General features: G+C 31.2%; 2 protein-coding genes and 1 long non-coding RNA gene across 3 annotated transcripts; 2 read left to right on the top strand and 1 right to left on the bottom strand.

Moving 5' to 3' along the window:
- Positions 1 to 391: 391 nt before the first annotated feature.
- On the top strand, positions 392 to 2,749 carry LOC130982995 (uncharacterized). The gene is made up of 4 exons (XR_009087225.1): positions 392 to 548; positions 640 to 694; positions 783 to 909; positions 2,379 to 2,749. It is a non-coding gene; the product is annotated as an uncharacterized LOC130982995 (long non-coding RNA).
- Positions 2,750 to 9,970: 7,221 nt separating this feature from the next.
- On the top strand, positions 9,971 to 22,423 carry LOC130983284 (beta-glucosidase 12-like). The gene is made up of 13 exons (XM_057907503.1): positions 9,971 to 10,158; positions 10,278 to 10,347; positions 10,909 to 10,967; positions 11,125 to 11,200; positions 11,986 to 12,063; positions 13,150 to 13,237; positions 13,364 to 13,619; positions 20,109 to 20,224; positions 20,706 to 20,923; positions 21,203 to 21,234; positions 21,347 to 21,449; positions 21,867 to 21,975; positions 22,119 to 22,423. The coding sequence occupies exons 1-13, from the start codon at positions 9,988 to 9,990 to the stop codon at positions 22,303 to 22,305; spliced, it is 1,563 nt and encodes a 520-aa protein (XP_057763486.1). The 5' UTR covers positions 9,971 to 9,987; the 3' UTR covers positions 22,306 to 22,423.
- A 1,295-nt stretch (positions 22,424 to 23,718) lies between these two features.
- LOC130983283 (2-methylpropanoate--CoA ligase CCL4-like) lies at positions 23,719 to 25,623 on the bottom strand. The gene has a single exon (XM_057907502.1). It carries the CDS (start codon positions 25,485 to 25,487, stop codon positions 23,811 to 23,813), a length of 1,677 nt encoding a protein of 558 aa, XP_057763485.1. The 5' UTR covers positions 25,488 to 25,623; the 3' UTR covers positions 23,719 to 23,810.
- Positions 25,624 to 26,074: the final 451 nt, after the last annotated feature.

Below are 26,074 nucleotides of genomic sequence, written 5' to 3'. Positions count from 1 at the left end.
AAAATATTAAGACAAAAAATTATTAGAAGCTTAAAAATAGAAAAAAAATATCAAATTTAAATAATGTCAAAAAGAATCTAATATATAAAGATGTGAATTGTAAAAATAGAGGGATACATATATAAAGAAGAATAGTGTAAACCCCGATTAATTAGTAGATAATTAGTCAGTAAATTAATTTTTAATAAGGAAGATTAGAAATGCAAATATTATATCAAATTAGGATAGAGCTCATCAAAACGAAAATTTTGACACTAATTTCGAAGAAATCCGGTCCAAGATTGAACCGAACGAGCTAAACCAGTTGAACCGGACCCAAACTGGGTCGTCGGTCCAACCGGACCAACCTATTAAATGAACCAGCACAGCCTTCTTCCTCATTTCAACAGAGACGCAGCTGAAGCTCCATGGAGAAGAGAAACGTTCCCGAACCCTACGGCAAATTTCAACCCGCCGTAACTTCTCCGTCCGAACTCCGATCGCTGCACCGTTTGCGGCCACGCGTCCACCGCGTCGAGCTCTACGTTTCTACCAGAACAATTTCATAGGTAAGTCACTAAATATTCCCAGCCACTCTTTTCTCCCAATTTTTGAATTTTGAGAAGGGGTATTGAATCTCTTTGATTTTTGATGTTTTAGGATCCAATTAGCTTGAGAAAAACGTTCACTCTTTCTTATGTGAAGCTTGGGTAAGGTGAGGATATGATAATTTTATTTTAATTTCTTTGAATTTGAGCTTTGAGTATTAAATTGGATATATATGTGTTATGAATGTGTATTAGGTTGTGAATAAATAATTGGAGCTTGAAATTGTGAATACTGGAACTTGGAGGAAGCGGATTAGTTGAGTTTTGAGGGGCTGCCTTGATTTTAAATAATTTGCTTTGGTCGACGTGGAAATCGGACAAGGTATGGTTTAGGTTTCTTGCATTTAATATATAATGTTCTGTGAAAACTTAGGCTAGATGACCATAGGATAAGTTGGAATGCAGGTGTATGTTTAATGTTTAGTAATTTGTTGATGAATATATTTGGTTGAAGTTTATTGGATAATTAGTTATTAATTTTGGATGGTGAATGTTGTTATGTTAATTTGGAGAGAATTATGGTTGAATGTTATTGTTGATGAACATGGTTGGTTTGGTGCTTGTTGATTAACTAATAATTTGGTGAATTATTGATTTGAGGTATTTTGTGTTAGAAACCTAGGATTAGTGAACTATGATTCTTAGTTGAATTTTGGTTGTTGGATTTGAATATTGTATGAGTATAATTGTTGATTTGAGGTAGATTTATTGTGGTGATTGTTATGATGATGAGAAAGGGTATGTTGAATTGAAGAGAATGCAGGTTTGGACCCGAAAAGGGTGGCAAAGTCTGAGTTTTAGAGGAGATGCTGCCGAAATTTTATAAAAAAATTAGAGATTTTGTTTATATGATTATTTAAAAAGGTTTAGATTCAACAGTTATATGGTCTGATTTTGAGTTATTAAGAAAATGAGCATGTTTTAGGTTTAATTCATTTGGAAAAGGATAAATTATGTTTTGAATTGGAACTATTGATGGATGGAATGGGAGGTGTGATGATGAAGGATAAGGATTGAATATGTTTGATGTATGATGATGAATGAGAAGCAATTGAGAATAATGTGGATGTTGATGAATTATAATTGAATTATTTATATGGCTTATGAATTTGAATAATCTGATATACGAGGTTCCCTGGATTAAGTGTCGTGGCTTGCTACCACGTGTACCAGGTTGAAAACTCGATACTCTGTTGACCCTACGACGTAAGTGTGACCGGGCACTATATAAATTTCCGGGAATGTTACCCCCATTGAGCAATATTGATTATTTGAGATAAAGCTATGCATAGACTCTTGGGGATGCACGTCGGGGGACAGTCTAAGGACAATTCAGACTTGTCGGGTTGGCTGGATAACCGACAGATGAGCCTCATCAGCCATAGGACAGGCATGCATCATATGCATATTACTTGAACTACTTGCTTATGTTTTAATTGGGTGTGCTTAAATGTATTTGCCATGCTAAATGTATATTTGTTACCTGCAGTATTTGTAACCTTCCTGTGCTTTCCTTTATCTGTTTATTTGTCTGTGAAATACTGATGGAGATGGAGGTGTGGAGGAATGGCAGTATGAGATTTATGTTTAAGGTTAAGTTAAGTCAGGTCTACATATTTTTAGAAAACCTCCTTTTATGGCTTCTGTTTAATACTTTAAGCTCTACAATCTGAGTGTCGGCGTTCTAGGATTGCCTCTGGCATTCCCAGGACCTTATATATTATGTGTGTGGCACCTTTACCATACTGAGAACCTTCGGTTCTCATTCCATACGATGTTGTTGTTTTTCAGATGCAGGTCGAGAGGCATCTCGTTAGGCGTCTGGACTCTTGAAGCGGAGTGGTTACTGGGTTATTTTGTTATGCTATGATGTATATATATGTACTTAGCTTTCACTCCACATAACTTATTCTTTTTTATCCTCCTAGAGGTGTATGGAGAGGCAGGATTTTGTTTATGTACATTTGGGTTTTGGATATATATGTGTGTGTGTGTGTGTGTGTGTGTGTGTGTGTGTATTGTTCTCCGGCCAGTCTTGACTTCGCACTTTCGCAGGCTGAGTCAGGAGCTCGTTATTTTGTATCTTTGACTCTCTGTTCCTGTTTTGGGTTACTTTACACTTGACAGCTGTGGCTTTCTTAGCACGCAAGTTAACTCATTTATATTCGCGATTTTTATTTCCTCTATTCTTCAAGGCTCCTAGCATATTATAATTCTTCTGCTATTATATGTACTCATTTTATTTTAGAGGTCGTAATACCATACCACCTCTGTTTTACGACTTAAGCGTAAAGCTTAGTGTGGTAGGGTGTTACAAATAGCATGCATGCATAAACGTTTTTCACTATATCATAATTTTCTCCAGCTATACGATGAATTCAGCGGCAGTCGGCAGCTCCAAAAGTTTGCATCAGTGCACCTCGAACACATGACCTGATTTCTTAAGCTGCAAGTATGCCGAGCACATTGTCGTCCAATTCCATCAGCAATGGTAATGCCTAAATTGAGACATTTTCAAGTTATAAACAAACAATCAACGAAATACTATTCATCCATACCTTCTCATTTATCCATAAAAGAAATTTTATATAAAGAAAAAAAAAGAAGAGTTAAAATAGCAAGAGCGATAAAATAATGATTCTTATCATTTTGTTTGGCCGTCTATATATAGAAGACCAGAAAATCATCATTATCTAACAAAATTAATTTGTATTTATTGCATTTAATTTGAATAAGCAAGAAATTATCATATTTTAGTTTAGTATTTAATTCACATGATTTAAATTTGACTTAATACATATAATTTAATTTGATTTAATTGTTAGTTAAAAATATCTCAATTGCTTATTTTATTTATAGATTTATTATTTTAATTATTAATAATTTAATCAAATCAATTAATTAATATACATAATTTATACCTAATTTGATTTAATAAATTAAAAAATACTACCAAAATATTAAAAGAAATAAATTAGAAAATATTGTTAAAATAAATTGATATAAATTATAACTATTATGTAATATTTAAATATCTAATTAAATCAATTAGTTGATATAATTAATCTCATAATAAATTATATTTAATGAGTTAAGAGAAATAAATCGAGAAACACTCTCAAAAGCATGCCACGTCAGCTCCATCATTAAGTGTAGAAATTCAATTTTTATATAATAGAATAAAATAGACGTTAATTCATATATAGTATATAAATAAATTTAATTAGAATTAATAACAATTTATTTATTTTATTTTAGACTTTATAAATGAAAAGACTAATTCACTAATATAACGAATTATAATTAATGTAGTATAATTAATTAAGTAATGTAAATTATAATAAATTATATTAAGAAAAGAAATATTTAAATATCTAATCAAATCAATTAGTTGATATAATTAATTCAGTGCAATAAATTGTATTGAATGAGTTAAAACAATTAAATCGGGTAGCACTCTCCGAAGCATGCCACGTCAGCTTCATCATTAAGTGCAGATATCCGATTTTTATATAATAGAATAGATGATCGGAACGTTATGAATTCATTAGAATGGACTCACAATAGCTAGTGATGATAGTTTTTTGGTTCTTGTATACTATAGATGGTCGATTAAGAAAAAAACACGAGAGGGAATAAAATATACTGATAAGGATCCATTGAGTATTTTTATCAAATTTTTTACGAGTTTCGTTGAGTTTCAAAATACTATAATCCAAAAATTGGGATTGCATGACATGGAACGGGTGGATAAATTATTATATAGAATTCTGATTTCTGTTGTACGTGATAGTGTGAATTACGATTCCTTCGTGATAGACAATTGCGAAGATTTGTAAGTTCTGTTACATGTCATCGTCAATTTTCTGAGGTGAGGACTCATTAGTTATTGGCCAAGTTATCGTCAATCTTTAGCAATGTCAGGAGCCTCTAGTTCAATGCCTATTGGTGCCTCATCATCGGTGCCTATCATTGCACTTGAGGCAGTTTTGGTTACATCTTCGTCATTCGCAATTGATTAAAACTGCGATTGTGATGGACAAATAAGTAATAATCGACCTTTTCGAAGATGTACTGCGGGATGATCTGATGATGATGATGATGATGTGGAGTCCGCCACGATTGTTGATGGTAGCGATAATGATATAGCAAGGAGTATTTCAGTTGGAGGTGGTAGAGTATCTAGTTCGAGAACTCAGCAATACCCCCCACACTTTTAGACTTCAGCAATATTGGCTGATAACCTGACCACCTGAGACCCAAACATTTTATCAACAACGGCCATATACTGAAAAAATATTAACAAACATAATAACCATAAACATCAAATACCTCGACGCTAACGATCAATGAATCGCGTCAAACCCATCAAGCCTAAAATTAAGGGTGGCAATGGATAGGATAGGATTTGCATCCAATCCTAATCCTACTCGTAGATTACCAAAAATATGCAACATTATTATATAACTTGATGATAATTTAAAATAAAATTGATTTTTATGTAAAAAAATATTAAATTATCAATTAATGATCTTCTCTTAGTAGCTAAGGATCCTTTGCATTTAGTGACAGGTCCTTGATTCAACATCCACTTGAAACATATTTTTATATAAGTTTATAACACATATATATAGGGTACGGGTTGGTTGGACAGGGTTGAGACTTAACCGCACCCTACTCGATCCGTACAAAAATCTTGTCTGCTGCGGATCGGGTTGCCAACCCTATTCGATCGGATTGGGTACCCGCAGATAGGGTGCATGTTGCCACCCCTACCTAAAACTAGGGAACTGCCAGAAGACTCATGACTAAAGGAGTCGCAATGGACCGGCCAACTTTACTACATTTCTATTGGCCACACGACACATGCACTAATATAACCACGAGATAACAATGAATCCCCAATTGTATCTGCCCATATCCTCTAGCCTAGCTATGTATGGTAGCCAATGAATGTGAAGACGTGTACCGGAGTTGTCACCGAAATATTGAGCCGATAACAGCATCATGATGTACGCCTTTACATATGTCTTAACCGTATCCTCATCTGTGCCTTGAGGAAGCTCACTGAATGTGTCCTACATCCAAGTCTTGTCGATATGGTTTGCAGGAGGTAAGACACCTAATAGCTCCTTGAATCAAGGCTATACTGGTCGGCCACCCTCGCTCTATATATCTCTCAAAATCTGTCAGACATCCACTATCATATTTACCATCAGTCGGGAGCTCTACTTGATATGCTACATCCTGTAGCATAATCATACACTCTCCGAATGCACTCACTAATGGCTCATCCAATCTAGCTAAATCAAGTCTCGCTCAGTCTTATAAGATGGTACAAACCGGTCATATACAAAAGTGGTATAATCCTATCGTCTAGGAATATACCATGCTACCTTCTCATGTTGGTGATACATCGGTAAATTGCATAACAATAAAAAATTATTTTTAAGAATCATAACAAAATATTTTACTAAAAAAATATTAAATAATTCACGACTTAATCAAAAAATGCCCTAAATCCAAACAAATAATCTTACAAATTCAAAATAAAAAATTCGAGCTAAATCTAAATAGAGACCAAACATAGAAAATTCTAATAAAAAATAAATTTAATGTAAAATATATCACAATCCTGAATTACTATTATCATTGATACTTTTGAGTTAAATTAAATTTTAACTAGACTAATTTTCACTACTTAATCTAACATTTACAACTTATAAATTCTAACAGAACCTCTAGTTACTACTTTAACTAACAGTTATTTATAATTACTATTCTAAGTAGCATGTATAATTGAAAAAATCTAACAACTACTAAATCACTACTCTAATCACTATTTGTAGTTTAGAAATTCTAATTCCTATCTAACGTTTATAAACAAATACTCTAAACGACGGCTTAATATTACTAACATTTTTAATCTATCTTAAAAAAAATTTCATTCACTAACCTCTTTATTAGTGTCACTAGTAATATGGACAATTTCGTCCAACCAATAATACGATTTGGGTTGTCCTCCATACAATCAGTTTTGAATTTTGTGATGTTGTTGCCTAATATTTCTTTCTAAAGTGTGTTTTGGATGGAGAAGATTGTGAATTGTAATTCAAAACAACTGAATTCGAATTATATATATAGATGTATATATAATAAATCGAATCTAATACATTCGATTTTACTATACTCTACTGTTGGGAATAAGACACTATTTCCCCTTGAGAAAACACTTTTGACAGAGAAATAAAATAGACACAATCACAACACAAGAATTTAACGTGAAAACTCTAATTACCGGAGAAAAAACCACGGCCGTTGTCAAATGACAACCAGAGATATCACTATGTGAAAATTGTTACAACACATAGACTTCTTTCTCTCTAACACCAGCACCCCAGTACACCCACACTCTCTCAAAGCAAATATCTAACTACACCTCACAACACTCTCTAATCAAAGAGTACAGAGAAAAAGAAAAATCAGATACAAACTTAAAGTGTTTCTGACTGGTGCAAAAATAAATGGAGAACTTAGCCTCATATTTATAGCCTAGGTCACTCACTTCATTTACTATCCTAAGTAATGTGGGACTAATTCAACCAAATCCTAACATCTACAATACCTATAAATCAAAGCTATTCGTTTCAAATTATTCGGAGATATAAATCGAAATCACTTGTTTTTATTTACTATGATGAGTATAAATCAAAGTCTATTATTTTGATTTACCATGTGTTAGCCATTTTAACATTTTTTAACTCTACTAAATCAAAGGCAAAGCTATATATTTTGATTTAATAATTTTTTTACCAATTCGGTTTTTATTGATTTGATTTACTTTAAAAAAATATAAGTAGTCAAATCTAATAATAAATTTAATTTACATATAAACACAAACAAGACAGCCATATAACGTTATTGTATTTAGAATATTTATGTGATATTAATTTCTATTTGTTTCGTTTATAGATTTTATCCTAAATTAAATGTGAGACGTAGGCAGATAAAATAAAATAAAAATCAATTCCCATCAAGTTATTACTTAGTGCTAAATTTTTATTAAATTTATCTTTATAATAAATTTTAAATATTTAAAATTTATTAATTTTTATAATTTTAAATTTAATATTAATTATTTTTTTATAACTAACACTAAATTTTTAAGCACCATAATAAACATTATAGAATAAATTGTTGAACGTTACGTCGCATTATATATATATAAGATAAAACGAGAATTTTTAATTTTCACGTTTTTAATTCACATCCTACCAATTTTTTTTTCTTTTGTCCTCTCCACCGGTCATGGACAAATGTAAATATTTATTAGGAGGTTAGTTGAAAAAGTAAGCACATAAAATTTAATAATCATTGCAACAGATTTTTTGAAATCTAGCAAAATATTTTAAATATTGTCAAGGACAATGATGGTCTACTATAATAATGTTTAAATAAAAAAGATACCGGTGTAAGCAATATTGCACGAAATAATTGATTATAATAGCATAACGTAGATTTTTTTTTCCCAAACCGAAACGTATACCTCACTCTACTCCACTCGTCTAGCTATTAGAAATTATAAAAAACATATATTAAGAGATTATTAAAATTTATTATTTTTTATTATTATTTAATTATTAATTTAATTTTTTTAGTCTAATGAGATCTTTAAAAAAATATTACGCCTCCTATTAATTTATATATAGTTCATTATAAAAAATATTTATTTTTATTTTTTAGATATAAATCTAATACATTTTCTAATATCTGTAAGTGTTATTTGATTTTATTTTCCCTGTAAGTATAAATTGTATTGACTTGTGCTTTTCTATTCTCATTATGCTCATTAGGGATGTGTATGGACCGGATAAAATTAGGTTTGATATGATCCAGATTTAACCCGAAATATATATCGAACCTATTTATTAGACCTAAATTCAACCCTAAACCTGATGAAATCTATACACTTTTGGGCTACGATTGTACCGGATAAAAACGGGTGAAAATCAGGCCGTTAACATTACATTACCTTGATACATTACATTTCCAAATTTCTAAGACTCCAACCATTATTTGACATGATAAAATTCATTTAGAAAAATATAACAAGAACCAACCATTCTCTAAAATTAAAGCATAATCATAATCAATACTAATATTGTCTAATAACACCAAATATTTAAATCAATACAAATAATATAATATTATGCATTAATTAGTCTAAAATCTTATGTATTTTAAACATAAAATATTAACTTATAGTTTTATAATAACTAATAACACAAAATATTAAGGTTTACAATACTTAAATTCTACATAAGAATAGCCATCATCCATCACTAATAACACAAAATATTAATTATGTATGATGACCGGGCCGATTTTGAGTGGCCCGAGCCATGGCCCGAACCCGATCCGAAATAATAACCGGGTCTATTTTTGAGACCTTTATTCGGCCCTAAACCTAGTGAAATCACATCAAATTAGCCCCTAAAATGTTCGAAATCAAACCAAATCTTTGAATCGGACCGGACCATGCACACCCCTAATGCTCGTAATAATGCTTTATATTTCCAAGATCCATTCTTAAGCATTGAATTGTTTTTAATAGAGAAGTTACTTAAGATCATTTTCAAAATAAAAATTTCACAAATTATAGTTGTTTATATAAATTTTCATCCATAATTATCTCATATAAAATTCTTTCTTATGATATGTTTGTTACTTACACTTTCAAAGTTGCATTGTGAACTACTATCAATACTTATAAAAGTATATTCCACAAGTGTATTCCTTTGTTAGAAATAAAACATCTTATATATACACACAAGTGTATTCCTTTGTGATAGTGATAATAAAATTAAAATATAAGATTATTTATTTTTCCACTTAATTTCTTGAATCTTACTATCCCTATTGCTTCGCATTATGGATATACTAATAATTAAATCATATCATATATTTTACAATCGAGAAGCAAAGAAATTGTATATAACTTTTGTCCCCACATACATATAAGTGGGCTTAATTAATAAACAAAATAGTCAAATTCAATATTATATATAAAATATATTATCTTTCGGTTTCCTTCCAATAATTGGTGTCATGCCTTCGTTTATTTCGTGTTTAATAGTGCACATAAGTTCTATAATATAATATTTCTATATCACGTAGGTACACACTAAAATTAATTATTAAAATTAATTATTAGCATAAAAAATATATTTTAAATATAAAATATATATTAAAAATAAATTAAATTATATATATTTATGTATAAATATATTATAATTAAATTTTACAATTTTAGTGTGTAAATAACAATTTTGAATAATATATATAGGAGGCAACATTGTATTCTTGGATGAAGTGAGGAAAAGCATAATATTTGTGGATTATGGCATTCCATTATTTTCAATATGTCGTTAGTATGATTCTGGTTCTTAGCTTAAAAAGCATTGAAGCCGAAACCATATTGAACACTGGTAGTATTAGTAGTTCTGCATCTCTCAACCGAGCAAGTTTCCCACATGGTTTTATTTTTGGGACAGCATCATCTTCTTACCAGGTATATCCAAGGCCTAAAGTTTTGATTAAATTTAATTTTTTCTCTCTAGATATATCAAACATGTGATAACTAGTTTCAGTGTATCTATCTATATATATGTTTATGAAAAATTTAATCAGTACGAAGGTGCAGCAGCTGTTGGTGGTAGAACTCCAAGTATATGGGATACTTTCGCTCATAATTTTCCAGGTCCTTTTCTCATTAGTCTCTATTAATTATATTAATTAAATGTCTGATCTATACATAATATTTGTATCTGTAACAAAATCATTTTTTATTTGGTTAGTTAAACTGATTCTTTTTAAAGAAAAAGTTATTTATTAAGGGTTGAAATAAATAATTACCATTTGAATAAATTATCATCATATGAAATGAGTTTACGTACAATTTGCATAAATTTTTTATTTATGGTTTGATGTTTTTTTTTTTTTTGGAATCAATAGCAATTAAATCTAAATCTTTTGAGTAAAAAAAAATTTTGATATCATATGATGATAGTGTATGATACTATTTTTTCAAAAATTTAGGCCAATAAAAAAAATACGCATTTAAATTCCTAACATAAACTCTAAAGATTTTGAATTTGAAAGGGGACGGGCCGGGTAAGTTAAAAAAACTAACATTATTATTAGAACCCTAACTCTATTCAATTATTATATTGATGTAATCTATTTGTTATTCAAGTAAAAAAATACATATTTGTTATTATAAAATCTTATTTCGTGCTCTATATATACATAATATATATAGGCAAGATAGATGACAGAAGCAACGGGGATGTGGCCATCGATGAATACCATCGTTATAAGGTGCAATAATATATACTACAAATTAAACCACTCCACAATATATTTAATTTGCTTGCATATAAGATAAATTAATAATTTAATTATTAATAATATATTATTAATCATATAACTCATTAATAATCACATTCTTTAAAAACATGCGCTAATGATTAAGCAGGAAGATGTTATGATTATGAAGGATATGAACATGGATGCTTATCGGTTCTCCATATCATGGTCCAGAATACTACCAAGTAAGTAACACATGGATACATAATTTCTCTCATATTACCATTAGTTAGGGTTATTTCTTAATTTTATGAACAAATACTGCATGTCTTTCACCAAATTATTGATTTAGGGCTCATTTTTTGGACTCAAAGAATCATTCCTTATACACACAATTATAATTGTTAAGACTCTTTTTTTCCTTTTTTTTAGCTTTTACTTTTGCTTCCTTCATTTTTAATGAATGTAAAAAAAATACAATTCTTAAAAAAAAAAAAAATCAAATTCTCATTTTCTTAACTTGAAGGATAGATTTGGTATTACTTATTAGAATTGAAAATTTTAATAATACTGACTTATTGTTATATTTATATTTTATATAGTCATTTTAGATTTTAAGAATAATTTTACATATATTTACCAAACACTTTTTTTTACTCATTTAAAAGCCAAGAGAGACATCAACAACTTTTGAAAAGCTTTAGAAATATTGCTTTACGCTCTTTTAAATTTAAATGGAAAAAAATAAGGTTAAATTATTTCTTTAAAAGTTAAAATAAATTTACCTTTACATTTTAAGAATTTAATTTTGATATATTGACAATTTAAAAGGTTTTATTCAATTATATCTAATAAAATTTATGTGTTTAAATGATTTCTAACTTGATGAATTTAAAAGTTAACTACTTTTAATTATATAACAATACACGATTAAATATTTGTATAAAACTTTTTACATTTTTAACGTTGGAGCATGAAAATTAAATCGTATTCTAGTGTTAATTAGTTCCACTATATTGACTAATTTTAGAAGGAAGGCTCAGTGGAGGTGTGAACAAGGAAGGAATCAACTATTACAATAATCTCATCAACGAGCTACTAGCGAAAGGTCATCACTATATATATATGTCAATGAAGTATCTGATTTTTTTTCCCTTACATAATATTTTCAGTTTTATTTGCTCATTTAATTATGCCTTATATAACTACTGCATATAATATTTTTTAATGTTTTGAAAACCTGATTGAATCAATTAGTTGTATCGGTGAAATTGAAAACTGTTTAACTATGCGATTCAGTTGATAAACTAAAATTATCTGTTTAAGAATCAATTATAAATCGCTAAATCAACCAAAAATCAACCGGTCAGACCAAATTAAAAATCGATTGATCAGTTTATTTGCATTTTAATTATGCCTTATATAACTACTGCATATAATATTTTTAATGTTTTGAAACCTGATTGAATCAATTAGTTGTATCGGTGAATTGAAAACTGTTTAACTATGCGATTCAGTGATAAACTAAAATTATCTGTTTAAGAATCAATTATAAATCGCTAAATCAACCAAAAATCAACCGGTCAGACCAAATTAAAAAGCGATTGATTTTTTTAGAAAAAAGTTTATTTTATAATAATGGATATATATCATATATCTATGATATATATATAACTATTCTATTTAATATTATAACACAATACATACATTTAATAATACCGACCAAAGAAACACATTTAATTTAAATTATATATATAATTAAAAATATAAAATAAACTTATTTTTTAAATAAAAAAATTGCGAATTAAGATATAATTAAACTATTAATTTTTTTTGTTTGGTTATTTTTTATTATTGTATAACATAAAATGTATAATATCATGAATGTTATTGAGATTTGATTTTTTTTGTTAACTCTTATGTTATATTTATATTTAGATTATAAAATTTTAATTGGTTTGCACTTTTAATTTATGTATTTTTAAAATTGATAATAGCATATATTTATGTTTTTTTGTATATTTTTTTATAATTTTATATATTATTTTATTATAATTCAATTATTTTACAATTAAATTGATTGAACTTCTAAATCAACGAACTAATAATTAGGATGATTCGATAATCAGTTCAATTTTTTAAAAGTTGATATTTTTATTATTTTCTAATAACATGTGGTATTATTTCAATGCAGATATTCAACCTTTTGCAACTCTTTTTCATTGGGACCTTCCTCAAATCTTAGAAGATGAATATGGAGGCTTTTTAAGCCCTAATATAGTGTAATTCATATTTCTTAATTAGCACCTAATTAATCGAAACTATATATAATGCATGATCATCAACATATACCCTAAATATTAAAACCTTTTTCTTTTTCTTTTTCTTTTTTTTTTGAATATCATTAGAAAGGATTTTAAGGAATATGCTGAGGTTTGCTTTAAGGAATTTGGAGACAGGGTGAAGAATTGGATTACGTTTAATGAACCATGGTCATTCAGTAAACATGGTTACGCAGATGGAGTTGGTGCACCATTGAGATGTTCATCTTGGCAAAACCTAAATTGCAGTGGTGGAGACTCAGCTACTGAACCCTATATAGTGTCACACCATCAATTATTGGCTCATGCAGCTGCTTTCAATATCTACAAAACTAAGTATCAGGTTTTGTAACCAAGCTTTAATTTTTGTTGCATATATGTTTATATTTAGGGTTTGGTTAATAATTGTAAATAGGATAATGTTAGGTAACTAATAACTTATTTGAACAATATAAATAATGGACTTTAAAATTGACCTATTTCAACTAAAACACACTACACCCTAATATTATCTACCCCTTTTTGACCTAGCCGTCAAACCGTTTCTCCTACCCCAAAACTCAACGTGCATTTACTTAGGAGAGCACTCACTGCCGACGCTCCTGCTGCAACGTGAACAGTCGTCGGAATCAAACACCTTCTCGCCTCCAAGTTTCATCCGTCCGGTCTCTCCGCTGCTGTCGTCATCCGGAGCGCCTCCCTCGTGTAGCCATCAAGCGTCCAACTTTGTGTAGGAGACACCCCGTCGCCGCCCGCGTCCCGGCTGAAGGCCCGTTCCTGCTAGCGTTCCGTGTCTCTGTTTCCAACCTTCTTAGGTCAGTGAAAGGCTATAGAATAGAACATTCAACCTCTACTATTTGTTTCTGATCAGACATACTATATCAAGACTATTACAAATAACTATCTATGTGCCAATAGAAATAACCATCCACTAGCCTAAGGAATCGAACATTCAGCCTCTACTACTTGTAAGTTGTAACTGATCACATACTCTACATAAAGACTATTACAAATAACCATCTGTGTAAGAATATAAATAATCATCCGCTATCCTATTGAATCAAACATCTAGATTAAAATACTTGTATCTGGGCTGCTCGGAAGTTGGCGTAGAAGGAGGCGGCGTCGGCTGCCGAGGCGCGGCGATGGGCTGAGAGAAAGAGACGACCAGAGGCTAGTTGGAGAGTCTCAATGTGAAAACCCTTATTTTTTTAAATTTAGATATTAATTACTCATGACAATAACTAATTTTCGGATTCATTTAATTTTTTAATTCCATTATTTATATTATTCAACAATGTTGTTAGTTACCTATATTTTTTCTTGCAAATAAATCTGTTAGAAAAGTCTTTTACCCAATTTAAACTTTTGTCATTAAAATTGAGCACTGAAAACGAGACGTTAAACGAACTTGGCCTGATTAAAGTAAAAAATTACGGATTAAAGAGAACAGTTACGGAGTTAATTTTTTTTAATTTTTTTATTCGACCTGAAAATTCAAGGCACTCGTTAAAAAAGCTCCATTTATTTAAGTGTTTTAGTCCAAAAGTGATTTATTTGTCAAAAAAAAACTTTTTTTGGTCTAAAACTATAAATTTTTGTCCAATTTTCTTTTGAAAAAATAAAAAATAAATAGGTAAATCCACATAATCAACCAACTATACCATAAACAAGATCGTAAACAAATAAAAAATAAATGAATCAACCTATATTATCTACAGATTTAAATAAAATAAATTTTGATGGAACAGACTAATCATTTTATAGTCCTATTTTAGATACATATATTTGTGTATTATGTGGCAGTGATGTGAAAGGTGAATGCAGTGTTTGGAAATAGAAAGAAAGAGTAAAGAATTAAAGAATAAAGAGAAAATGTAATTAATTATTCTTATTTCTTTTAGTAGCCAAGAGTGTTATTTATAGATACATTAGAGAGTCATATTACAAGAACTAAGATCAAGAGAGGTGAGGCTCTAACTACTCCTTAACTGTATTAGTTTCAAGTCCTATATTAGAAGTGGTACTCTTCACATCCCCCTCAAACTCAGTGTAGAATTGAAAACCACCCTGAGTTTGGTTTGAAATTTATGAAAGAGAGTTTTTGAGAGGGACTTGATCAGCTCATCAGCTACCTGTGAATCAGAAGGAATATGAACCACAAAAAGTTGGCGTTTTGCAACTCTATCTTGCAGAAAATGAAAATCAATTTCAAAATATTTGCTACGACTATGAAGAACTGGATTGGCAGCAAACATAATAGCACTCAAGTCGCAGAAGATATGGGGAGACATTTTGAGGTATGCTAAGTTCCTGTAACAACTTCTGCACCCAGAAAACTTCAACCTTTACATCTGCCAAGCACCTGAATTTTGCTTCAGTGGAGAATTGACTCACTACATTCTATTTTTTACTTCACCAAAAGATGGGATTACAACCTAGGTAGACACAATAACTACTGGTACTTCTTCTATCATCTAAGTCACTAGCCTAATCAGCATCTACAAACACCAGAATATGAACATTAGTAGATTTAGAATATACTAAACCATGATGATACGTACCTGAGAGATATTTGAGTATGCGCTTTAGAGCTTTCCAATGCTACTCTTTGGGATTCTGCATTAATTGGCTAATCCTATTTACAGAAAAAGCAATTTCAGGATGGGTTAAAGTAGCATACTGAAGGCCTCCAACCAGTGAGCGATATTTAGTTGGATCCTTAAACTCTGGTGAGCCTTGGAAAATGAGTTTCAGAGTAGATAACACAGGGGTCGATACAGTTTTAGATTCATACATTTGAGCTTTGTGTAATAGATCCAGAATATATTTTGACTGAGATATGTGTAGGTCACCATTAGGTAATTTATTGAATTCTAAGCCAAGAAAGTAATGCAGGTTGCCTAAATCCTTGAGAGAGAATTTATTGTGAAGAGATTGAATGAGAATTTCTATTTCAGATGCATTGTCCCCTGTAAAGTAAAGTTAGAGGAAGTAAAATCTGGTGGTTGCCTCATATAAACATCCTCATCCAATGTTCCATTTAGAAAGGCATTATTGAAATCGAATTGCTGCAGAAGCCAGCCTTTTGTCACAGTAATAGAAATCACAGTCCTAATGGTAGAGGGTCTTATAACAATACTAAAAATCTGGTTAAAATCCAAGCCTTCAACTTGGTGATATCCTTTAGCTACTAGTCTTACCTTATATTTTTAATTGTATTGTCCGGAGCTCTTTCCACAGCATACAGCCACTTGCACCCAATGACTGTAGCGTTGGGAGGAGGTGTAGTGAAATGCCAAGTGTTGTGTTTCATTAAGGCATTATATTCTTCTTGTATGGCCCCTAGCCAGTAAAAAAAATTCAAGGCCTATTTCAAGGATGTTAGTGGATTTTGGAGAAGATCATGGAAAGTGACAGCAACAGTTAATAATTTTGGTTTGTAAATGCCAAATTTTGACCTGGTAACCATATTGTGTTGATTTTGAGTGACTTGGCAGGTGGGGGTTTGGAAAAAAATAGGAACTCCTGAGGGTTCAGTTTCTATTGCTTGAATTGGTGTAGCACCAGAAATATTTAATGAGGAGTTAGAGAAAGGTTGGTCTAAGGAAGTATGAGGATTTGAGAGATAAAAATTGAAAGAGGTTGATATGAGTGGAGAATTGGCAGGGTGCACAATCTCAACAGTTGGAATATGAGGAGGTAAAATAGGAGAAGCTGAATCCTTGGAAGAAGAATCTGTATTGTGAATGCTAGAAACAACAAATAAAGATGAAAAGGAAAACAACTGTTGATCAAAGATAACATTTCTTGCAACATAGATTTTTTCTTGACTTGTAATACATTTGAACCCTTTAGATAGACTGAGGAGCATAGCCCAGAAAAATATATTATTGTAACCTATAGTGCATTTTATGAGTGTTAAAAGGTTTGAAATGAGGATAGCATGCACAACTAAAAACTTTCAGCATGCTGTAATTTGGTTTCACATTATGTAACATCTCATAACGCGAGTTATAGTTCAAAATTTTGGTAGGAAGTCTATTGATAAAAAATGTAGAGGTAAAAAACGTATCTTCCCAAAAAGAAAAGGAAAATTTGGCAGTGGCAAGAAGAGATAAACCCATCCAAGTGCCTATGCTTTCTTTCAACAACTCCTTGTTGTGGATGGGTGTGTGGACAAGACAAGCGATCAACAACACCATTTTCTTGCATAAAAGACTTGAAAAAGGATGACAAAAATTGTTTATCATTGTCTGTTTGCATTTGTTTTAAAGAAAAACTAATTTGTTTCTCCATTAGGATTTTATACTATTTAAAAATTTCAAACACTTGGGATTTATTTTGAAGCAAATACAAACATGTGTATCTACTAAAGGCATCAACAAAACTCATATAATATCTAAAACCAGATCGAAATGCACTAGGAGTAGGACCCCATATATCAATAAAAACGAGTTGTAGAGAAGAAGTATATATAGTGTCAGAATTAGAGAAAGAAAACACATGCATTTTAGCCATACAACAATGTTCACAAACAAAAGAATCAGAGTTCTCATTATTATCAATTGGAATGTTACATTGTTTTAGGGCAGTTTTAGCAATAGAGGAAGAAGGATGTCCAAGCCTTCTATGCCAAAGAGCAAGATTAAATTTGCAGGTTGCTAAGAAAGACTAAATTATATTTTGATGATTTAAAGCTTGTGAAACACACAGATTTTCAAAAGTATACAATCCATTCTTAAGGATTTTCTGGAGAAGAATTTCTTTATTGACCTGTGATTTCGCACAATAATAAAAAGGGTAAAATTCAAAGAAGACATTATTATCCAAACAAAATTTAGAGATGCTCAATAGATTCTTAGCAATTTCAGGGACATGTAATAGATCTCTAAGAAGAAAAATTCTTTTTGAAGTTAGATGAGTTAAAACTGAATTTTCATATTGAGAAATAGAAATACCAAAACCATTGACAATGTATAATTGATCTGGGCCAGTGTATTCAGCAGATGAGATAAAATTTTGAAAATCAAAAGTCAAGTGATAATTGGTACCCGAATCTAGAAATCAGATACTATCAGCAATTGAAGATGTTAAAGTAGAGGTTAAGTAAGACTGTGGATGATGGAATGCATTAGATGGTGGTGGAGGTTGATATTCCACTATTAGAACTGAAAGATGATGACTAATTTCTATAGAAACATGTGAGAACAGAATGACCAGGTCTACTGCATACTTGACATTGAAGACAATTTTATGATTGCCAAGAGTTTCTACCTCCTCTGCCAAATCTGCCTCCACGGCCACCTCGTCGACCATTGAAACCTCTTCCAGAAAATCTTGAATTAGAAAATTGTGAGCAAGCCGAGCCTATGCTGTCCCTAAGGTTAGTTGTTTAAATTTTTCAATGGTTTCTTCATGAGAGACTAGCAAGGTCTCAACTTCACCAATATTAAAAAACTATGACTTTACTTGTACAAGAGAAATACAGCTCGAATAATCTTCTGAGAGACCATCACAAATTGTTTCGATGTGTGTTTCTGTAGTGACATCATAACCAAAAGAGATAAGAGAATCTACGAGTTTCTTGATGTTCTTGAGGTACTATGATATACTCCGAGCATTCAATTTGGTATTCTTTAGTTGTGCCTTTATTTGGTTGATTTTTTATTTTATAAATTCTACAAATAATTGATAAAGCCTGTTCTAGATCTAACGAATAGATTTACAGCCCACCATCCTGTTCTTATAAGAGCTATCAATGGATACAAGGAGCCATGAACTTAAATTGTAATCGTGTAAAAGCCATTTTGAATACTTTGAAGGAATTGTACCAGCTACTTGAATTGTATCATATTCATATTTTGAAAGTTTTTTGCCCTCAATAATATGGACTTCGAGAATTTGACCTTGATGGTGAAAAGAGCCAGTTGTTCCTAGGTAACAATATTAGTGTCCTCCAATTTGTCAACAATGGGTTGGAGGAGAAATTTGTTGTTGTTAGTTGAAGCATTTGGAATAATCAAAGCCATAGGTCAGAACCTTGAGAACAACGATGATGTTGAGGTATTTGAAATTGTGCCTTCAACCAAGAGTAAAGATGCGACCCAAAATTCAAAAAATAAGAAACGTGGTGTTGTTGTTGATGTTGCGGTTTTGGAATTGGGAGCTATGGATCGCGATGTTCTAATTCAGAAACCGAAGAAGATCTGGGATTCAAAGAAAAAAGAAAAATATGGAAGGCTCGTGATACCATGTGTGATTATGTAGCAATGATGTGAAGGGTGAATGCAGTGTTTGGATATAGAAAGAGAGAGTAGAGAATCAAAGAATAAAGAGAAAATGTAATTGATTATTCTTATTTCTTTTAGTAACCAAAAGTGTTATTTATAGATAAATCAGAGGGTTATATTATAAGAACTAATATCAATAGAGGTGAGGATCTAATTACTTATTGATTGTAGGTTCTATATTAGAAGTGGTACTTTTCACAATATTTATTTAAAAACAAAAAAATCATTTATTTACGTGAATAAAATAAGAAGTTATATTAAAAACAAAAATATTTCAGAAACAATAGAAAATTAGTAAAAAGTTATACAAAATTATTCTTATTTTACATTGCTAAATTAAAAGTTATCTTATGTTATATTTTTTAATTACTTTTGAAATAATTGGATAATATATATTATATGTAATAAGTGTGTAATATAATTATTGATGTTTTGAATGTTAACTTAAATAAAATAATTTTGGCAGTTTGAGTTATTACCTTTTTAATATTATTTTATTGAAAATATAATTTTTTTTATATATTTTCTTTTGTGTATAGGCAGCTCAAAAGGGCTTGATAGGGATAACCCTAGTTTGTCACTGGATGGTGCCACTCTATGATACAGAATTGGACCATCATGCTGCTCAAAGAGCCATTGATTTCATGTTTGGATGGTATGTATTATTATTCTTTATTAACCATAAATCAACGATAGAAATAATAAACTTCAAATTATTCAAAAATTTTATTCCTAATAATTATATGAATTTAATTTTTATTACTGATGATATAAAAAATATTTACATAAATATTCAATTATATATTATCACATCAATAAAAATAATTAATTTTTTAAATCTACTATTTAAAAAATTATTTAAATACATGACTCTAATTTGATAATTATGTAAAAAATTTTAAATTTTTTATTTTGTTAAGGTATCAGAATTAAATTCTAATATTATTATATATCTATAATATACTGATAGAAATTAAAAAAAAAAAAAAAGAGAATGACTATTGTAATGCCTATATTCTACGTAAGAGTAAAAGTAATTAATAATTTACTCTTGAGTCTTGGATACACTTAATTATTTATTCGTTAACTTAGATAGTATAAATTTTTTTATTATAGAGGGGGAAAATGTTTTACAGGTTTATGGAGCCATTAACCACAGGAGAATACCCAAGTTCCATGCGGTCTCTGGTTGGAAGCCGATTGCCAAAATTCTCAATTCATCAATCAAATCTTGTAAGAGGGTCCTTTGATTTCATTGGATTAAACTACTACACTGCCAATTATGCTACCGATGCTCCACAATTAAGGGATGCCAACCCTAGCTTCATGACGGATTTTCTAGTTAATCTTACAAGTAAGAACACTATCTTACGTTTATCATTATTAGATCAAAATTGTAATTGGCATTTGCCCATATGTAAATTTAAAGATCTATGTATTTTTTTTATAATATTAGAATAAAAAAAGACAGAACTTATTTTATTTTATATGTATTTATTTATTAATTATTATAATAATTAATAAATATTAAATAAAATGAATTCTGACTATTTTTTATTATTTTTTTTGTTACCAAACTTTTTTAATATTTTCTCTTGTAAATGTTAAATAAAAAATAATTTTATTATTACAGCGAAGAGAAATGGAAAACCTATCGGTCCAAAGGTATGTGAATTAAATATATGCATTTATTTTGCAATTAACCACATTTCAATGCTTCATTTCAGTTGCATTTTTGGTATGATGATTTATTTAATGTAAACTTGTGTTCCTGTAGGCTTTTTCAAATTGGTTGTTTGTTTATCCACAAGGAATTCTAGAACTTTTGCTCTATACTAAAGCAAAGTACAACAACCCTATGATCTACATCACTGAAAATGGTAATAAATATATACTATATAATTAACATTTTTTTACTAATGTATTGATATATAATTAAATATTGGTATGTATAAAGTTTTTTATACTAAAATTATATAAAAATTAGAATTTAATTTTAATGCACTAACAATATAAAAATATTTTATACATGACGTTAGCAAAAATAAATTTTCAATCTTTACTTAAAAAATTACCTAAACGCATATATAAATTTGACTAAATAATTATATAATATTTTTGCATTGTGCATAAAAGTTAAATTTTAAAAATTAAACTCATGTATTTTGTTTAAGCTAAAAATTAAATACTCATCTTAATAGAAATAACTTATCTTTCTGGTCGTCCAAATTTAAGTTTGAGTTACTTTCTTATGATTATTATGCAAATAAAACAATTTTAATTTATTCATTATACAGGTATAGATGAATTCAATGATCCGACACTCTCACTTGATGAAGCCCTTAACGACACAAATAGGATTGATTACTATTTTAGTCATCTCTACAATATTCAAACTGCAATAAAGTAAGCATATACTATCAGAATAATAATAGAAAAGTGTTTTTTTTTCATGCTATTTTTTGTGTCTTTTTTTTTTTCATTTATATTATACATGTTTGATGTATTCAAATTAAAACTCGGCTGGTTAACTCTAATTAATCTTTTAGGGATGGCGTGAATGTGAAAGGATATTTTGCATGGTCATTGATCGACAACTTCGAATGGATCAAAGGCTACACTTCGAGGTTTGGAATTTATTTTGCGGACTATAAAAATGGCCTGAAAAGATATCCAAAAAAGTCAGCAATTTGGTTTAAAGATTTCCTAAGGCACAAAACACATGGATATATATGATGATTTCCGCTAAGTTTGTATATAGACATATGATCAAGCTAAGACTCCAAGATATAAGTGGTGTTTGTAATTCTAAGTAGTACATATTGTTTGTCGATCAAGTTATGATTTCTATGTAGTTTCATATGGTGTGTGTAGTGTGTTTGGTCAAAACTTAGAGGATAAAAGTAAAAGTGATATTTATCTTCTGCTAATAAAAGTAATTATGTTTTTTGAATGCCAAAACAAGTTTATTAAACAGCCAAAGCTAAGCAAAATGTTTTAAAAAATATGTGAACTTAAATCTTTTTTCTTTTAGCCAAAAAATTTTTGAAAACTTTTTTTCTTAAACGGACTAAAATTTGAATTTACGACATTTCTTTATAAAGAAAAAAAGTTCGTGAGGATGATTAAGTTTTAATAGATATTTATTTTTTTTGTTTTTTGATATTATGGAGGGGCAGAAGCCCAGAAAAAAATACCTAATTACAAATTAAATGGGGGTAAGGTAATCTCTCTATCATCTTCACTCAAAATTCTCACTACTTCAAGAGGAGGCATATCCCAAAAAATAAAATCTAATTCTATCTTTAAGCTCTTTTTTGCAAGGTAATTGGCACATTTCAATAGATATTTATATTTGGCATGAAGCATGATCAAATTTTGTTATGAAAAATCCAAAAAAGGAATTGTTTTCGTCATAAAAGATTGCATGTATCATACAGCGTTTTTTTTTTTGGAAAAAGTTTTAATACCCAAAAAAAAGCCCAAAATTCCAACTTGGCACAATTGTTCGTGTATTAGGCCCAATACGAAGACCAAAGGGTCAACTTCGACGACAATTGGTCTATCAGAAATTATAAAAAGTGGCAAACCAAAAATAAAATTATAAAACCTGAATTAACTAAAAGAATAAAAGAATATATAAAACGTGGATAATCCAAGATTATTGAAAATATTTCTAGAACATATTTAAAGTTATTTTAACAAATTTTATAGTTATTTTTTGATAAATTGGTGCTGAGTTCTATTCTCTAGTAAAGTAACTAATATTCATGGGAACCATATTCAATTGAATTCTTTATTTAAGGTCCCCCACCTATAATGCAAGACCGAACTAAGTTGACCAAATAAGCAACCCCAAAGTCACGGCTTTCATTAAGCATTATCTCCCCAGTATTTTACTGATTCTAGCTCAACAATCATTGAAGCTACAATCATATATTCATGTTCAATAGTATAATTTTAAAATGGTGGAAATTCAGGTAAAGTCGATTTCATGTTAAGTTAATATTTAAGAATCGTTAGATAATTTAACTAATTTGATTAAATTTTCATCCAACGACTTTTAAATATTAACTTCAAGTGAACTTTACCTGAATTTTCACCAATAAAAATATATAAAAATTGTCACTATTAGATGTAGATTACTGATAGCTTAAATTTTTCACTGTTTCACGTAAAAATACCCCTCATTCATTTTTCCACTTTCCATATGTATTATTACAAAATACAAAGATTCCAGTCTAAGACAAAATGGAGTAATTATTATTGACATTTTGATATGGGATGGATCCCATTTCTTGCGCAATTTGTCTCAGCACAGTCTTTTTAATCTTCCCAGTGGAACTCTTTGGAAGCTCCTCCCTAAACGCCACCGTTTTGGGGACCATATAAGTTGCCATGTTCTTCCTGCAATGCTCAATTATCTCCTCCTCTGTCACCACCAACCCCTCTTTCAAACTCACGAAGGCGCACGGCGTCTGACCACAGTACTCGTCCGGCCTCGCCACCACCGCTGCCTCTTTCACCTCCGGGTGCATGTAAAGAACAGATTCCACCTCCACACTGCTCAGATTCTTGCCACCGGTGGTTATGACGTCGCTTAACCTATCCTTTATTTCCAAGTAACCGTCTTCATGGATCACACCAACATCGCCAGTGTAGAAATAACCGTTTTTCAAACGGTTTTTTGTTCTTTCGGGGTCCTTAAGGTATCCAAGCATCACGCAGCTTCCGCGGATAACTACCTCACCCAGCGTTACCCCGTCGTGCTTCACGCTCTCTCCCGCGCTTGTAACCACGTCCACTTCCGTCATTAGGCATGTTCTTACTCCCTGCCGCGCTTTCAACCTCGCCCTCTCCGCCGCCGGCAAACGGTTCCACCTTCTCTTCCACGCGCACGACACTACCACTCCTCCAGTCTCGGTCAGGCCGTACCCGTGGCTGACTATGAATCCTAAAGATTCCGTTCGCTGGATCACCGCCGGAGGAGGCGGCGCTCCGGCGGTGAGAATGTGGACGGGATTCTCCAACGGCTTGTTGTCGGGAGTGTTTGTTAGCATGTTAAGCAGCACCGGCGAGGCACACATGTGAGTCACGCGGTGGCTCGTGATGAGAGAAAACACGATCGGCGCGTCGAATTTGCGGACGCAGATGTTCGTCCCTCCAACGGCAGCGATCCCCCACGGGAAGCACCATCCGTTAACGTGGAACATCGCTAAGGTCCAGAGAAAGACAGCTTGTTTCGGAACCTCCCAATCCATCAACGAGTCAACGGTGATAACAAAGGTTCCTCTGTGGGAGTGAACTACTCCTTGGGGTGAAGACGACGTCGTTCCGGAGGTGTAGTTTAGTCTCAACGGGTCCCACTCGCTGTTAGGGTATAACCACTTGAAATTTGGATCTCCCTTGGAGACTAAGCCTTCATACGTGTCTTCGAAATGAACGGTGGATGATGGAGTTAGGTGCTCGACCTCATCGTCCTCTATAAGGATGAGGATCGGACGGTGGGGATTATTTTCGGGGAACAAAGAGAGAGCTTCGAGGACGACATCACGTGAGGCTATGTCCACAAAGACGAGCTTGGACTCGGCGTGACGGAGGACAGCGGAGAGGGTTCTGGCGCGTAGGCGTGTGTTGATGATGTTGAGAATTGCGCCGGCGAAGGGGACGGCGAAGTGGAGCTCGTAGGTTGCGGGTATGTTTGGTGCCACGACGGAGACGACGTCGCCGCGGTAGATTTTAAGGGAGGAGAGAGCAGAGGCGAGCTGGAGGCAGCGACGGCGAGTTTGGGACCAGGTGAAGGTAACGGCGTCATAGATAACGGAAGGTGTGTCGCCGTAAACAGTTGCTGCTCTGTCCAAGAAACCGAGTGGGGTGAGAGGTGAAGAGTTTGCAACACTTGGCTTCAGTTCCTCCATTCTTTCTATCAGTTGTTCTTTCTTTTTTTTTTTTAAGGAGCTGGAGTGACCTGCATTGAAGTTGCGTGATCACACGCGGAAAAATATGCCATGGAAGTATAGCTTGTCCGAAAAAACAAAAGGTCGTGGAAGTATGGTATTCCATTGGAGAAAGTTGAAATTAAAATATATCTTTACAAAAATATTACTTACACATTAAAATTAATATATAAATATTTATTTAATTTATTTTAATATATATATATATATATTATATTTTAATATAAATTTTATAATTAATTTGATAATTAATTTTTTATATGATTTTTATATTTTTTTAATTACAGTATTTGGCACAAGACGACGAATTTTGGTTTGGTGAAAATAAGTTTTTTTTTTTTTTAAATTAAGCAGAGTAAAATGACGAGATTAGTGCTAGTACTTTTGCCAACTGGTATGATGTGGAAAACAATCTTTAAAAATTGTTTATGGAATTTAAATATTTTGTGGGGCTGTCATGTATTACTTTGTCTTTATGGAGTGGGGCAAGAGCAAGACACAACTGTGGAATTCTTATCTAGTTATCTTAATCACCAATAGAAAAATAT

The sequence above is a fragment of the Arachis stenosperma genome, chromosome 5 (assembly GCF_014773155.1).
Source record: "Arachis stenosperma cultivar V10309 chromosome 5, arast.V10309.gnm1.PFL2, whole genome shotgun sequence".
Classification (NCBI taxonomy): domain Eukaryota; kingdom Viridiplantae; phylum Streptophyta; class Magnoliopsida; order Fabales; family Fabaceae; genus Arachis; species Arachis stenosperma.
This window is presented reverse-complemented; position numbering and strand designations above follow the sequence as displayed.

Bases quoted from the DNA above. Each gene is read 5' to 3' on its own strand.
- LOC130983283 (XM_057907502.1), bottom strand. From the start codon at position 25,487: ATGGAGGAACTGAAGCCAAGTGTTGCAAACTCTTCACCTCTCACCCCA.
- LOC130983284 (XM_057907503.1), top strand. From the start codon at position 9,988: ATGGCATTCCATTATTTTCAATATGTCGTTAGTATGATTCTGGTTCTT. The intron at 20,924-21,202 runs GTAAGAACACTA...TTATTATTACAG, and splicing joins TTTTCTAGTTAATCTTACAA to CGAAGAGAAATGGAAAACCT. The intron at 21,235-21,346 runs GTATGTGAATTA...GTGTTCCTGTAG, and splicing joins GAAAACCTATCGGTCCAAAG to GCTTTTTCAAATTGGTTGTT.